The sequence below is a fragment of the Hypanus sabinus genome, chromosome 13 (genome assembly GCF_030144855.1).
Source record: "Hypanus sabinus isolate sHypSab1 chromosome 13, sHypSab1.hap1, whole genome shotgun sequence".
In the NCBI taxonomy this organism is placed as follows: domain Eukaryota; kingdom Metazoa; phylum Chordata; class Chondrichthyes; order Myliobatiformes; family Dasyatidae; genus Hypanus; species Hypanus sabinus.
This window is the reverse complement of record NC_082718.1, coordinates 57,680,102-57,697,246: the sequence shown is the minus strand read 5'-3', so window position 1 is coordinate 57,697,246 and position 17,145 is coordinate 57,680,102. Positions and strand designations below refer to the sequence as shown.

Genomic DNA, 17,145 nt, shown 5'->3' with positions numbered 1-17,145 from the left:
AGCAGATGACATCTGAAACTGTGAGCATCTATGCTCAAACCCGGATGATAGGTTACTATTGCTGATGTCCTCGTTAAGCTTGGTTGAACCTATCATAAACTATAGCATTTGCGTATACCAATAGCATGAGACAAGCTGCCAAACTCAGTGGCTTGGGAGAATTGCTTTGTGAACAGAAGGTGTGCTGAATTCCACTAAGAGCTCCACCACCTGAGTGGTTTCTAAGATCTCATCTTTATATCTATGTTGTGCCAGTGTGTTTGACATAAATAACGACAATGAAAATCAGGGAGAGGCCTTTCAATCCCTCAGATCAGCTTTGCTGTTAAACAAGCTTTCTGGTGAACTTTCACAGAGGAATGTCGGATATGGTGCTGTAATGCATGGTAACGTGGATTGAACTGAAAGCAAACTGCCTCCGATAGTTTTTAAGTCACAGACAGGCATTTCACAAGCTGTGATTTTCACTTGTCCCCATTGAAAAGATACTACGTAAACTGTGAAAAATCAGTCAACGTACACAAGTCAGATCCAAATCTGTCAGATATTATAATACGCAGGGAACAATCTGACTCTCTAAAACAGTATAATTCTGAGTCTGTCATCACACCCAGGCTGGTCTTGATTTTATCTGACAAGCAAAAGCATTTCCGCAGCCCACTTTATGGCTCTGCCATTAACGTCAGTGGAAATAAATCAGGGAGAGATGTAAAGTTGGCTGCTGAATCTCTGTCAACATTTACCACTGCAAAGGTCTAGATCTATGCCCATGTAATATGCTGAACATCTTCCCATCCCCCCCATCTGTGTGGTGAAATGGAGAGTAGAAATCATCTTGCCTGGATGCAACAGTTCTACCAAGCCACTAATATTTGTTCCTTAGTAAATAAGACTGCACAGTAATTTTTTACCTTTCACAATCTCAAGGTGACCAGCCAAGGAAGTACATCACTAATCTACAAGTTGTTCTCAGGTTACAGATGCTCAATTTATGGACTCCTGTACATAGAACAAGCTCCCATAATATTATTTAATTCAGTCCCACACATATGTGGATAATGTTGATTCCTGCCACATAACTAGTTTCCACCCTCTCTTCATCCATCTCTTTCTTCTGTTCTTTCCCTTCTCCCTTTCTCTTCCTATCCCTCTCTCTGTCTCTCCCTCACCCACTCTCTCCCTCCCTTCCTCTCTCTCTCTTTCCCCACTCTCTCTCCCCCTATGACTCCCTCCCTCTCTCTCTCTAGATCTTTCTCTCATGCTCTCACTTTTTCACCCACCCAGAGAGTTGTGGAGGTGTGGAATGCTTTGCCTCAGAAGGCAGTGGAGGCCAATTCTCTGGATGCTTTCAAGAAAGAGTTAGATAGAGCTCTTGAAGATAGTGGAGGCAAGGGATATGGGGAGAAGGCAGGAACGGGGTACTGATTGTGGATGATCAGCCATGATCACATTGAATGGTGGTGCTGGCCTGAAGGGCTGAATGGCCTACTCCTGCACCTATTGTCTCCCCCATCCTTCTTATCCCTCGCCCTCCCCTGCCTTCTCACTCCCTCTTGTTCCCTCTCATTCCCTCTCTCTTCATTTGTCTCCCTCTCTTCCTCTCTCTCCTCCTCTTTCCCTCTCCCTACCTCCCTCTCACTCTTGATCTTTCTCTCATGTTCTCACTCCCTCTTTCTCCTTATCCATCTCCCTCCCATCCCTTCCTTTCCCTCCCACTCCCTCTAGTTCCCTCTCATTCCTTCTCTCTCTCTCCTTTTCCCTCTCACTCAGTCTCTCCCTCTTTCTCCCTTTCTCTCTCTCTCTCACTCTCCCCCATCTCTCTTTCTCCTTTCAGTAATTGCTCTTTCTGATCAGTGATGTGTTTTGAAGCCATTCATTACAATCAATATGGCGGTTAGGTTACCACATCAAGTGATTTTTCTTCATGTATTTTCTGACTTGTGGATTCTGTGTTGGCTTCATTTTCCTAGACTGAGTTCAGAAGAAGTACTCTCACCTGAGTCAGAGTGCTAACGTCCTTCTCCAGGAACTTGAGCTCTTAATCTCTGCACTCCATTATTGATGCAGTACTGCATCATCAGAAGTACTGTTTTTTAGTTGGCATGTAACGATTTCAAATGGCACTATTCTGAATAAGGGAATTGACTCTTGTCTAGCATTTATCCCTTAGTCAATATCACTAACACAGATTATATGGTTATTATTTCATTGCAGAAGCATATGTGTACAGCTTGGCTACTGTGTTCTCAGCATTGCAACAGTAATTGCATAATAGTAGTAAACATAACATTGACGAGCACTGGGAGACTGTGACATACTAAATCATCATAAGTTCTTCAGGGATTAGTGCAAAACAAGAAAGAAATGCTATCTGAAAGCAAAAGACTGTAGCTGCTGGAGTTCTGAAATTAAAACAGAACATATTGACAGGTATCTGACTTGTTGACATTTCCTCTTTAAGAGAGGTTGCTAGACTGTAGAAATATGGTTGAAAGCAGAGATGAAAAGATCACATGCCCATTTCTACAAATCCATTGACCCGATAGATGAAGTTCATTTAGTGCTCTGAATAAATTTGTAAACCAGATCACAGGCTATTCCAAAGCAGTTAATGCATCAGATAAATACTTTCTCTTCACCTGCCCAGTTTTACTTTGTGGCACATGTGCATACACTTTCTAGATCCGGCAGTTCCCCATTCCATTCCGATCAATGGATAGTTTGTGGATTAGTGAATGGTCCATTCTTCCAGATTCTTGTTCAGACAGTGTAGGTGAATATCTATCCACACAGCAAGCTCCACAGGCAGCATTCAGATAAATTGCATTATTTATTTAGTTTTGTCATTTATATTAATTTTTATATCTTTGCACCAAGCAGCTGCCACAGAGCAATAGATAACACATCAGTGATAATAAAGCTGATTCTGATTTGTTTTTGTATGAGAGATAATTAACTGTGGCTGGTATTCCTCCATGTATGAAAGGAAAATTTATTTTCCAAAAGCCAGTTTTAATTACTTATTGAGATAGAGGGAGGCCATATGGCCCATACATCCATACTAACTCCAAGAAGAACACTCCCATCAGTCCCATTTTCCCTCTGCTGATTTGCCTGTACCCTGCAAATTATTCTCTCTAACACACCCACCAACTCCCCGTTCATCCGTTTGCTGGTCCCCTACACACCAGGGACAATTTACAGCAGGAAAATTGCTAGGCATGCGCAAAACAGGATCGCTGTCAGAGGGGTAGGATTCACCATCTCTACTGAGTCATGCCAGCCAGTGTATACTCTGGGCAATTCACAGTACGTGAGTGAGGAACTGGGGCTACCAAGATGAAGAGCATGTTCGCTTGAAAGAGAGGGCCTCCCGTGCGTAGGAGGCCCAATTGATTCACCGCGCAGTTAGTCAGCTGCGTATGCTCTTGTCACATTCTCACAACTGATCTGACATGGTTCAAAAATAACCTACCTACCAGCACGTCTTTGGGATGTGGAGGAAACTGGAGTACCCAGGGGAAATCACGTGGTCACTGTGCGGGCATCCGTACTCAATACAGAGAGGGCAAGAAGTCAGGAGCAAACACCGAAGCTGTCAGGCAGCAGCAATAACTGCTGCACCAGGGTTCCGCCTCGGAATATTCCCAGACTGTTGGAGCCAGCAGTCAATTGAAATTTAAAATCTGAGCCTGGTTGATTTTTGATAGCTAGGGACTTAATGATTGTAAACATACATGTGAACAGATGAATTTTAGATATAGATTAAGCCATGACCTTGACAGGTGAAACGACCTCAAGGATTTGAATAGTCTTCTCCTGCCTGATTGTCCCAGGATTTTGTTTAGTGACATGACATTCTGTCACCTTCACCTCCGTGATGATGCAAGGACTTGTTCTAACAGAGTGTCTTAACAGTTCAGCACTTTGTTGATAGCCCTGCAGAACCAGTTTAGCTTAATGCTCAGGAACTGGTGTGGAACTTGAACCCATGACCTCTCCAGCTCAAAAGTGACAGGGCTACCAGAGCAGGCAACAGAAGAGCCATCTATTTGAAAGAGTGCTACACTTTCCGATGAGATGTCAGTCCTACAGTATCATAACTAAGACTTAAATAATATTTTGTCTTGAAAAGTCAAGCCTAAAGCAATCTCATTTGCTTAAAGAGACAGAATCCTTACCATTGTTTAGTTCCCATTTCAGCACTGAAGCTGAAGTAACAGCTTTAACTCACAAACTTTACAATAAGCTTTATTAAATTACATGCATTCGGAAAAATGTCACCGTTGATAATGGAATATTAAATAACATCTTGGATATCAATATAGCATCTTGTCAGCTTGAGTCAAGCAGAATGGATTAAGTGAATTTTAAGTGAAAGTCACTTAGATTCTCCAACTCTGTAAGGCTCACTTTCTACAGGTGTCCTATTTCACAAAACCACTCCATGCTTTACAATTCATTGTCACATGCCGAAGTGAGTTGCAAGTAGAATGAAAAATTTGCTTGCAGCACAGGTACACAGATTCAGTCGGCAATACACAACACATAAATTATGCATAAATTATACAGGACAGTGGAGAAAAAAACACTGTGCAAATCAAGACACTTGGTGTAGGGAAAAAACCACAAGTTCATGGTCGTGCAAGTGGTAGTCCACATGTGTTCTGTTGCTCAGGTAGGGTTTGAGATTAGCAGGTTGCTTCAAGAATTTGATGGTGGTATGAAAGAAGCAGATCCTGAACCTGTTGATGTGAAATTTCAGACTTCAATACCTCCTGCTTGATGGTTGAAGTTAAAAAAGGAGCAGGTAGAATATTTTCTTTGTCAAAACTAGGAGCGGCACAACAAGACCGCTTTATATAATAGAATGCATCATAGCAAAGAACCTCCGACTAAATGACTCACCAATTTTGACACTGGAGTCTTTTGTTGAGGTATCAGCTGGGACTGACCAATGCATATAAGGTTGACCCTCAATTACCATGGCATGGAATTAGACAACATATCGTCAAGCTGTAGTAATAGGGCATTGGACAGTTAGACGAGTTGTCTTTTGGATGCAATATTTAGAAAGTAAAGAAAGGTTAGATTCCCAATCAGATTTAGATTCAATTTTATTATCATTGACAGACAGCATGCCATGAAATTTGTGGTTTTGAGACAGTAGTGCAGTGCAATATGCTATAAATTATAATAAGAAATATACTGTGTGTGCATGTGTGTGTGTAAATGTGTATCTCTCACACACACACACACACACACACACACACACACACACTTCCTATAAAAAAGAATTCATCCCTTGGAAGTTTTCACATTTTATTGTTTTACAACATTGAATCACAATGGATTTAATTTGGCTTTCTTTGTCCCTGATCAATAGAAACAGACTCTCTTGTCTCAAAGTGAAAACACATCTCTACAAAGTGACCTAGATTAATTACAAATATAAAACATAAAATAATTGATGGGATATGTATTCACCCCTTTCAAGTCAGTATTTAGTAAATGCACTTTTGGCAGCAATTACAGCCTTGAGTCTGTGTGGATAGGTCTCTATCAGCTTTGCACATCTGGACTGCAATTTTTCCCCATTCTTCTTTACAAAACTGCTCAAGCTCAGTCAGATTGCATGGGGACTGTGAATGAACAGTGCTTTTCAAGTCCAGCCACAAATTCTCAATTGGATTGAGGTCTGGACTCTAACTTGGCCACTCCAGGACATTAAATTAGCCGTTTTTAAGCCATTGCTGTGTAGCTTTGCCTTTATGCTTGGGGTTATTGTCTTGCTGGAAAACAAATCTCCTAAGTCAGAGTTCTCTTGCAGACTGCATCAAGTTTTCCTCCAGGATTTCCATGCATTTTGCCCTCGACCTTCACAAGTCTGCTGCAGTGACACATTCCCACAGCATGGTGTAGCCACTACCATGCTTCATGGAAGGGATGGTGAGTTTTTGATGGTGTGTGGCGTTTGGCTTATGCCAAACATAGCACTTAATCTAATGGCCAAAAAGCTGAATTTTGGTTTCATCAGACCATAGAACCTTCTTCCAGCTGACTTCAGAGCCTCTTGTATGCCTTCTGGCAAACTTCAGCAGAGATTTCATCTGAGTTTTTTCAACAGTGGCTTTCTCTTTGCCACTCTCCCATAAAGCAATAACTGGTGAAGCACCTGGGCAACAGTTGGTGTATGCACAGTCTCTCCCATCTCAGCCACTGAAGCTTATAATTCCTCCAGAGTCTTCATAGGTCTCTTGGTGGCCTCCCTCACTAGTCCACTTCTTGCACAGTCTCTCAGTTTTTGAGGATGGCCAGCCTTGGACAGATTTACAGCTGTGCCATATTCTTTCCATGCCTTGATAATTGACAACTGTATTCCCAGGGATATTCAGTGAATTGGAAATTTTCTTCTGTCCATCTCCTGACTTGTGCTTTTCAATAACCTTTTCACAGAGTTGCTTGGAGTGTTCTTTTGTCTCCATGGTGTAGTTATTGACAGGACACTGACTCACCAGCTGTTGGACCTTCCAGATACAGGTGTATTTTTACTACAATCAATTGAAACACCTTGACTGCACACAGATCTCCAAAAACAGATTTCCATTTAACTAATTATGTAACTTCTAAAACCAATTGGCTGTACCAGTGATGATTTGGTGTGTTATATTAAAGGGGGTGGATAGTTATGCGATCAATTATTGATGAAGGGTCTCGGCCTGAAACATTGACTGTACTCTTTTCCATAGATGCTGCCTGACCGGCTGAGTTCCTCCAGCATTTTGTGTGTGTTGAAATCAATTATTTTGTGTTTTATATTTCTAATTAATTTAGATCACTTTGTAGAGATCTGTTTTCACCTTGAGATGAAAGTCTTTTTTTGTTGATCAGTGTCAGAAAAAGATAAATTAAAAGATATATATATATATATATATAGAAAGGGAGAGAGAAAGAGAGATTGAGATGGAGATATAGATAGAATAAATGATAGATATTAGATTAGATTAGATTCAACTTTATTGTTATTGTGCCGAGTACAGATACAAAGCCAATGAAATGCAGTTAGCATCTAACCAGAGATGCAAAGAATAGTGTTATTTACAAAATAACTACGAATAAAAAGTGTTACAGTACACAAATATAAACGTACTGAGACAGTACAATATGGGTGCAATACTGCTTAGCGCTGTGATGTGAGGTTCAGCAGGGTCACAGCCGCGGGGAAGAAGCTCTTCCTGTGCCTGCTGGTGCAGGAGTGGAGGCTCCTGTAGCACCTACCGGATGGGAGGAGAGTAAAAAGTCCATGGTTAGGGTCAGATGCATCCTTGATAATGCTTTCGCCCTGCCCAAGCAGTGTTTATGGTAGATGTTCTCAATGGTGGGCAATTGGGTGCCGACAATCTGCTGGGCAGTTTTCACCACCCATTGGAGTGCTTTACAGTCCGATACGGGACAATTGCCATACCACACTGTGATGCAGTTGGTGAGTATGCTCTCAATGGTACAGTGGTAAAAGTCCACTGTATACCATATCTATATATTTATAGATAGATAGACATGGTATACAGAGAAATAAGTATTTCTTAAAGAGAGCAAAAATAGTGAAGTAGTGTTCATGGATTCATTGTTCATTCAGAAGTCTGATGGTGGAGGGGAAGCATCTGTTCCTAAATGTTGAGCGCTGTCTTTCTGACATTATGACCATGACTTCACATCAATACTACTTTGTTGGCTGTAAGGAATTTTGTAATGTCTGAGGTTTGGAATGCTTTGTAGAATTGTAAGCCTTTCTTTGTTAAAGATAATGGATACTGGTTAGATGATGGAATTCACTCACAATACGTAATAAATATCGTCACTTCCTATTCTCCTACCTGCCCTGAACCGTTTGATTTGGTCTTCACTTTTGGTGTCATCTTCGTCCAAATTCCCTAATATTAGAGGCAGGTCTGAGCAAAACTAGATTTATTCCCCCTTCCCCTCCTCCATCAGCTCCCATACTCCCCCTCCCCCACCAAAAGAAAATAAACATCCTGACATACTCCATGAATAATCAGTGTATTCCAACAGGACTGTTGGGATTTTTGGCCCACTGTTTACCTGACCTGTGATCTGCCAAGCAGATTGTAATTAAAAGCACGCGTAAACATTCCCTCAGTGACTTGGGGTTAATTTAAGTCAGTGCACATCCATGCACAATAAAAGTAAATCTGACTATACATGATACTAACAAACTCAACATGACTCCCTCGGAGGATTCAGTCTGAATGCCAGCCAAGCTCTGATATATTTTCTCAGAGTTAGTTGTTTCAGGCAATAGGGTAGTCCATCAGATGCAAGGCCCTCAGAAGGACAGGACAAATAGTCCTCGTCTCTTTATAGAATATGATGCATGAAGCCAGATTCTGTCTAGCATTAGCCAGATCAAAGAGACAATCAAGATTGTTTTACTCAGCAGGCCTCCCTTCTGTCTGGGAGTCTTTTCTTTATTTTACAATCACAGAGCCATACAGCATTGAAAAAGCTAATTGACCCACCAAGTTTATGCCAACCTTCAGGCACCCACTTACATTAATACCATTTTTTTATTCTCACATTCCCATCAACTCATCCCTGAGTCTACTGTTCACCCACATACTGGATACAGTTTGTTTGTTGCCCACCCGCATAACCTGTCTATATCCTTTGGTTGCCCCATGTTCTATTCACAGTTTACTTTGCCAAACAGCTTAGCAATATCAACAAACTTGGATGAATTACATTTCGTCTTTCCATTGAAGTATTCATGTAAATTGTTGATGACAATACTGATTCTGTGGCCTCTCACTCTGCCCAGATGCAAGAGACCCACTGAGTATTCTTGTTATATGTATTTTCTAATTAAATCTCTACCCACACTAACATGTTGTTCCAACCTCCTTGCATCTTTCACTATTGAACAACTTCCTTGTTTCCTGAAAATTTAGAAGTGCTCCCTGTACCAGATATTAGTTATGCATCCTCTCATTGTTATTGGCTCAGAGACATTTAAGACAGGGACATAGGCAAGTGCTGTCCAGTGATTCTCAGTGAAATAGCACCATAGATTATTTCACTGCACAGGCCTCCATTATTTAACTGCAGCTGGACCTCCATTGGAAGGATACATCTTTCAACAACATAACACTCCCTCAGCCCACACTATAAAGTGAACTGAAGTATATGATTGGCTCAAATCCTTCATTTTAGCACAATGAACTGAGGTGGATTTTCTTCCTGATCTCTGGTGCAGGATGGAGGCCATCATTATGCATGGATTAGGTAGAGCGATACACCATCAATATCTGGATTAGTGATTCCTTTTCGGGCTGATTGTAGCAAGAATAGATTCCTTTTCGGTGGATTAAAAGCTAGTAAGGTTTCACTTGCGTGCAATAGCTTTGGGCATTCTTTAATGACAACATGTTGTAGACCATAGAGCATTACAACACAGTACAGGCCCTTCAGTCCATGATGCTGTGCTGATCTTTTAAAGTACTCCAAGATCAATCTGACCCTTCCCTCTGACATAGCCCTCCATTTTCTTTTTGCATCCATGTGCCAATCTAAGAATTTCTTATATGGCCCTAATGTATTTGCCTTTTCCACTATCCCTGGCAGGGCATACCACACACCCATCACTCTCTGTGTATAATAATTAAAAAAAAATCTCTGACATCCCCCTCTATGCCTCATATCATCTTGTACACCTCTGTCAGGTCACCTCCTTTGCTCCAGAGAGAAAAGCCCCAGCTCACTCAACCTAACCTCAGAAATTATGCCCTTAAGTCCAGGCAGCATCCCAGTAAATCTCTGCACCCTCTATAAAGCTTGTCAAAAATGGTTTCTGTATAATTCAGTCTTAATGCAGGACAGATGAAAGTTGCATTTATCTGTTCTGTGGTCTGCTATGATGTGCATGGGGTTCCTAACAATGGAACACACTGTTGATTGAAAGTCTATCATTATGACATCCTGATTGCCTTCTCGTTAGTTTGATAACCCATTTACACAAGGCTGCCACATCTAAGTTAAATTATAGGGTTGGGATTGACCCGGAATTAGCAAATTGTTGGGAAAGGCTCTTGGCATTTTAATTAAAATACTTAATTATAGAAGAATTCACATACGTAATTTGTGACACATACATGTGTATAGGTAGTGTGCATGGTAAAGGAAGTGACCCATAATGAGGCTAGTAGACTTCTCAATTACTGATGTGCAAATTATACATATGTGATAAGCGTTAATAGAAATCATTTCTTTCCTTTGGATGAAGGAATGATGAGGCCAAATATTATTGTGTGCGTGTTTTCATACATCCCCAAGATGCAATGCTACCTAGATCAATATTCAGTTTCCTTCATAAATTACTTAGAGTAAATGGTGATTTCTTAACTGCTTCAGAAAATAAGATAAAGATTACCTCTCAGTAATATTAGGTAAAGAGTTCCGGTGATCTGTGTAAATGTGCCCAAAGGATGTAATGCTGAGGCTTTATAACGCATTGGTCAGACCACATTTAGAATATTGTGGACAATTTTGGACCCTTTATCTAAGAAAGGATGTGCTGGCATTGAAGAGGGTCTAGGGGAGGTTCACGACTTTATCCCAGAAATGAAAGGGTTAATGTATGATGAGGATTTGATGGCTCTGGGCCTGTACTCATTGGAGTTTAGAAGAGTGAGAGAGATCTCACTGAAACCTACCAAATATTGAAAAGCCTAGGTAGAGTGGAGGCTGGGGGGGAGGGTGTTTCCCATGGTGGGGGAGTCTAGGACCAGAAGGTGCAGCCTCAGAATACAAGGACATCCCTTTAGGACAAAGGTGAGGAGGATCTTTATCTAGAGGGTGGTGAATCTGTGGAATTCATTGCTACAGATGGCTGTGAAGGCCAAGGATTCCTTCCTCCAGGTAATCCTTGGTGAGCTGTTTCAGTGTCTATGGTCATGGTAACTCTCTGATAGAGAGAAGGTGCTGAGATATTTGCACCATATTGTCCCCGTCACATCATACCAAAATCAATACCTTGAGTGGAAGCGTAGACTACGAGTGTTTGGAATACTGGCTTACAGATGATCAATGGTAGATAACAAAGTTGTGAATGAATCTTCTGGTGGGCTATGACACAACATCCAGTAATATTAGATTTCTTCCAGAAAGAAGGGCACAAATCCATGTTCTTCGATTGCTAATGGTGCAAGCTCATCTGCTATAAATATTTCAATAGATTTTTTTTAAGAATGCGGATTTTGTTTTATTTTCAGAAAATTAATTAATGCTCTTTGTTAAGCTGGTGACCCTCCTAATGTTTACTCAGTTCGTTCATTCACATATACAGATTAGGTTTTAGGAGGGTCATCCTTTTAAAAAAAAATGCGGAAAAAAAACTCAGGTTAAAAAAAAACAAAATCTCAAATCTAAAAATGTCAGTAAGTAAATATTCTCTGCTCACTTCTAAACTGTTCATGCAATATCATGGTTCCATTTAAACATTAATTATTCTTTTCAAATTAAATCTTTAAACATTTTTAATTCTGAGTACTACTTTGTTCAATTGTTACTGAGGTCTGAAGTTATTGTTAACCTGGCCATTACATGGGGAAAGCTAAAGTACTGGTGACAACTGTTGGTGTGCAACCAAATACGAGCCCAGATCTCTGCAGATTAAATTGGTAGGTTAAGTGGCCACTGCAAATTGCTCTTGGTGTTGGAGAATTCATGTGTGGTAGAATTTAAGGGCAGTTGAGGGAAATGTGGGGAGAATAAGATAGAATAAAATGGGATTAGTGTAAGTGGGTGCTCACTATTGTATGAGTAAGTGTAAATGCAGTGGGGCCAGTTTAATATATGAATAAGGGATGTACACCCTACAGCTCACCATGAAATTCACTTGGCCAAAGCAGGACAGGCAATGTCTTTTCCTATCCAACAGTCATCCGGACAATAGCTTTTAAAATAACCACCAACAAAATATTTTTTTAAACTCCTTTTCAAATTCCAAAGTTCAAAGTCAAGTTTGTTGTCATATGCACAAAGTTCAAAGTGAAAATTTCAAAGTAAATTTATTATCAAAGTACGTATTTGTAGAACAAAGAAAGACAACAGAATCAGTGATGAACTTACACAAAGATTGACAAACAATCAGTGAGCAAGTACATATATGCACAGGTGCAATGAAAGACCTGTAGCTGCATCACAGGCACATGCCATTAGATAAGCAGCATTCACAAGAAAAATACAAATTAAAAATAAATTATGCACCTTTTTTATGAGATGGAACCCAATAGAACAAAAAAAACCATTTCTGTACAAAAAGATCAAAATGGTTATAGTGCTAAATTGTAGTAATTAAGCTTGCACTGGTTGGTTGAAGAACAAGTTGGTTGATGGAAATTAGCTGTTGAACCTGGTGGTGTGGGACTTCAAGCTTCTGTACCTCCTACCCAATGCTAGCTGTGAGAAGATTACATGGCCCAGATGGTGGATATCTTTGATGACAGATGTTGCTTTTTTGAGGCAATGCCTCCTGTAGATACTACCAATGGTGAAGCGGGATGTACCCATGATGTACTGGATTGTATCCACTATTCTTTGCAGTTTCTTAAATTCCTGCGCTTTTGAATTGATATACCAGACTATGATGCAACCTGATAGGATACTTTCAACAGTATACCTGTAGAAATCTCTTAGTCTTCGAAGGCTTGCCAAATTTCTTTAACCTTCCAAGATAAAAGATGAAAGGAGGAGGGATCTTGCCTAGTGTTCTATCCAGCATTTATCAATGAGTATTTCTAAATACAGGTTATCAGATGATCTACCTCATTGCCAGTTGTAAGATGCTGTTTACTGCAAATTGATTGCCATGTTTGCATTTGAGGTAATTAATTGCCAGTAAGTACTTTGAGGTATCTTGAGAGTTGTGATAAGATACTTTGCAAATTTACAAGCTCCTCTGTTCCCTATTTGTGCATATAATCAGCCTACATAAAATCAGATATTGTATTATTCCCTCCCTCTGAGTTACTGCCTGCCTTGATATTTATACATCAATACAATGCTAATAGCCTGAATGCATTTGATAATTTAAGGCTAAATTTTCTTTATTTCTTTTTTTTAAAAGAAGTAGACCCATATAAATATTTTAAGACAACCTGTATCTGTTATTTTAAATTATTAAGGCATCCTTGAATAATTGATGCAGCCATAAATTGCTGTCAATTTTTTAACCCTTTTATTGCAAATTATTTTAGAAAAGAATATCTTTTGCAACAGAATAGATTTACCATACTGGCCCTAGTTGGTAAAAGAAGAGTGAGTTTTTTTTGTTAGATAGAACATAATTCCATTTGACTAGTAGCTGGAAGGACTCTGAGAATCACTACATAATGCTTATAAAGATCTATGGTTTTTTTTAAATAACCTGGCTTTATAAATAAAACACGATGAACTGCATATTAATGAAATGTTTATCATCTTCCCTGTTCTGACAGCACTTGTCACTTCCCCTTGCAATATGCACAGATCATTTTGTACTGTCCATTAAAAAAGAAAACATTTATTTTTATCGCTCTTGTCTCTCCATTTATTTGCCTGCCATCTGGCAGGGTGGGATCATTAAAAGCATGTTATCTGAAAGCATGTGTAAGCTTCAATTCTGCAACAGGATTTTTCTTTCCTCAGGTATTAATGTTAATTTCCCTTCATTCCGTTGAACTCACAAATAATTAGAGTGCCGCTGCTGGAATCTGAATTTCAGCCACATAGCCAGTATCTGTGATTGTTTCTGTAAATACCCAATGGTGATTAAGTGTCACAGGATTTAAGTGAAAGTGGCATTTTGTTGCCTTGAATCTGGTTAGCCATGTAGGCTATGACTCTATTGCTTGGACTTTCTCTCAAAGTAGTGGGTTGAAGTAACAACACAAGCACAAAATCCTAAGCAGGTCCTCCAGAGCAGGATCCAAGGGAGTGCTGTGCTTGGAACTGCTGTCCTATGGCAGAGCTCTTAAACCAAGGCCATAATCTCCTTAAAGTGGATGTATAATAATCCCATGGAGCTACTTCAATGAAGAGCTGGAAGGCTATCCTAGGTGTTCTGGGCCATATCACTAACCAGATTCTGTCATTATTATTACATTGTGGTTTACGGAACCTTGCCTGTTGTGTTCTCCTCACCATAATATTGGTCACGTTGCAGAACTACCTCACCAGACCCCGATAAATTCCACCATGATTCACACAGTGTGTTAAGCATGAGATCCCTGTCAATGTTAACTTGATAGCATGGAATGAAAAAGTATTCTTGCAGATGCTGGAAATCTGAAATACATATACCAGAAAAAAAATCAGCAGGTCAGGCAGCATCTGTGGAAGTGAAAGAGTTAACATTTGAGGTCAAGGATCAAAGTTCTGATGAAGGGGCTTTGGCTGTATTTTTATTGGATAACATAACTGGATTTAAACTCTGCCCTATAATATTCCTCTTTGACTTTAATGGAAAACTAATTCAGGTGTCAAACCTTTGTGCCTGAAGTTTTACACTGTGTACAATAGATGAAAAACAGCACTGCTTATGAATGGGTGGCACGATAGCATAACGGTTCATGCAACCGCTTTACAGTGCCAGCGATCACTGAGCAACCAGTGTTCAATTCCCACTACTGTATGTAAGGAATATACGTGTATGTTATCACTGTGACACTGGTTCTTCCAGATGTTCTGGTTTCCTCCCACATACCAAAGACGTATGATTAAGGTTGGTGGTATGTTGGTACCAGGGGCATGGTGATGCTTGTAGGCTGCCTCAGCACAATCCTCACTGATTCGACAGAAGCAATACATTTCACTGCATGTTTCAGTGCACAAATGACAAATAAAGCTAATCTCCCTTGAAGTGCTCCTTAGCTTGGCTCCTTTTGTTTTCTGAGTTTTCAATTCTCCTTTAAGGTTAACTGTACTTTCAACTCTTCATCTCTGAAAACTACTCTGTAAAGGTCATAACCCATCTATTTCCCACCTTCTTTGGTGGTTCCAAGCTTAGCCATTTGCCCAAATATCTTTATTCATGCTTCAATGTCAACTAATCTGAAGCACCACGGAATGCTTTTCTGAACTCGTATTTCTGCCTGCTAATATTGTGAACAGAGCTTCTGCATATTGCTTTTTTGGCTTTCGCCTGCTTTAGTGAGCATGAACGCCTAGTTTTTTCATCTAATAGCACTGCATTGAGGGGAGGGGGGAGAGGGAAGGAGAGAGAGAGCAGGGGAAAAGGGGAGAGAGAGGCAGAGGTTGAGAGAGATAGAGAGCAAGAAAGAGAGAGAGATGTCTTGACAAAAATCCCCCCAGAATCTTTGATAATCATTTGAAGTCATGATGTTTAAAGCACCAAGGTAAAGATTAAATGTTATCAAAGAGCTCTTTGAGCAATGAAATTCAACACATGTTTGTTATTTCTGTGGACTTGCTGTGATGATTGTATTGATAACATTTGCTAAGAAGTAAGACACAGCAAAAAAATTAAAAGGCATTTTGCTGGTTTGTTTGTGAATTGAAAGCATTGAAAACCAAATGAATACTGGGAGCAATCAGGATTTGCCTTGAATTTCAAACTTTTTTGCACTGTACAGTATTTCTATAGAGTTATTGACCTATACAACATGGAATCCAGCCCTTCAGCCCAACTCATTCATGCTGGTCAAGCTGCCTACCTGAGCTAATCCCACTTGCCTGTGTTCTTGGTTTGACATATATGTATTCTGTAGGCTGGGACTATATTAAAGGCAAGCTACAGGGTTGTTGTACGTTTGGGTCTGGTTCACTAATATCTGCCATCTTTATCTCCTAAAAAAAGTTTGACTCTTAACTCTTAGCAAGCCATGCAATTTCCAAGGCAACAGGAGATGGGGCATAGGGTTGTTCTTGGTAAAGCTACTCATGTCACCTGTCCTGTTTTAGTTTTCAAGATGTGAGTTACTGCAAACCAAAGAGGAGAGAAAATTCAGTCTCAACAGAAGAGTTTTGGGTCTCAATAATTTCTCTGTGATCTTGAGAAGGTGTCTTTTGGTTTTAAGTGGTTGCTTCTGATTTACAGATGCACGAGAAAACTTCAATGGAAAATTTGGCTCAACATTTGTCCGAGAAACGACCAGAAGACGGGAAATTTGGACATGCAATGGTGGATTTTAACATGGGTGGAGAATCGGACGGTTAGTACTTTTTAATGTATGTGAACTTATTCTAACTGGGGATCTTACCACTTCAGATTCAATTTTGCCTGGAAGATACAGATTTTATGCTATAATCATTTTGTTGAGACTTGCAAAATGGAAAGTGTGCTTATTTTAGTAATCTATGAAGAGGTGAGGTTGCTCCAGTTAGACAAAGTGACAAAATAGTTGTTTTAAGGGAAGCTCTAAGCTTCATTATACATCTGTATATATGAAAACGAGGGGAGAATGGCAAATGATGAGGAAAAAAAGTGATCTGAACCATAATGAAGTACTGTACTTCAAAAAGTTCAAAGTTCAAAGTAAATTTATTATCAAAGTACATATATGTCACCGCATACAACCCTGAAATTCATTTTCTTGTGGGCATTCTCAATCAGTTCAATAACAATAATTGAATCGATGAAAGACCGCAACGACAGGGCATACAACCAGTGTGTAAAAGATAACAATCTGTGCAAATACAAAAAGAAAGAAAGAAAAAATACAATAAATTAATAAACAATAAATATCAAGAACATAAGGCCATCTATACAGCTTCATGACTCAGTACTAATTCAGAAAGCTACAACAAATAGGCAGATATATGAAACTGCCCTGGAAAAGTGAAGAAATATACAAGACACTTTGTCTTTTGAATCAAAAGCAAGTGATAATTGACTAGGCAATACACACACAAATTCCAGAGGAATTCAGCAGACCCAGCAGCATCTGTGGAAAAGAGTACTGTCAATGTTTTGGGCCGAGACCCTTCAGCAGGACTGGAGAAGAAAGATGAGGAGTAGATTTAAAAGGTGGGGTGAAGTAATAGGTGAAACCAGGAAGGGGGAAGATGAAGTAGAGAGCTGGGAAAAGACATACAGGGCATCTCCAATGGGATGCCACCACCAGGCTCATC

General features: G+C 39.8%; 1 protein-coding gene across 5 annotated transcripts in view; it reads left to right on the top strand.

Moving 5' to 3' along the window:
* sox5 (SRY-box transcription factor 5) overlaps positions 1 to 17,145 on the top strand; it is a 385,467-nt gene that overhangs the window by 335,993 nt on the left and 32,329 nt on the right. For all 5 annotated transcript variants that reach the window (XM_059987684.1, XM_059987685.1, XM_059987686.1 and 2 more), the window contains one exon: positions 16,112 to 16,226. In XM_059987684.1, coding sequence (XP_059843667.1) covers positions 16,112 to 16,226 — 115 coding nt within the window. The remainder of the gene's footprint in view (positions 1 to 16,111; positions 16,227 to 17,145) is intronic.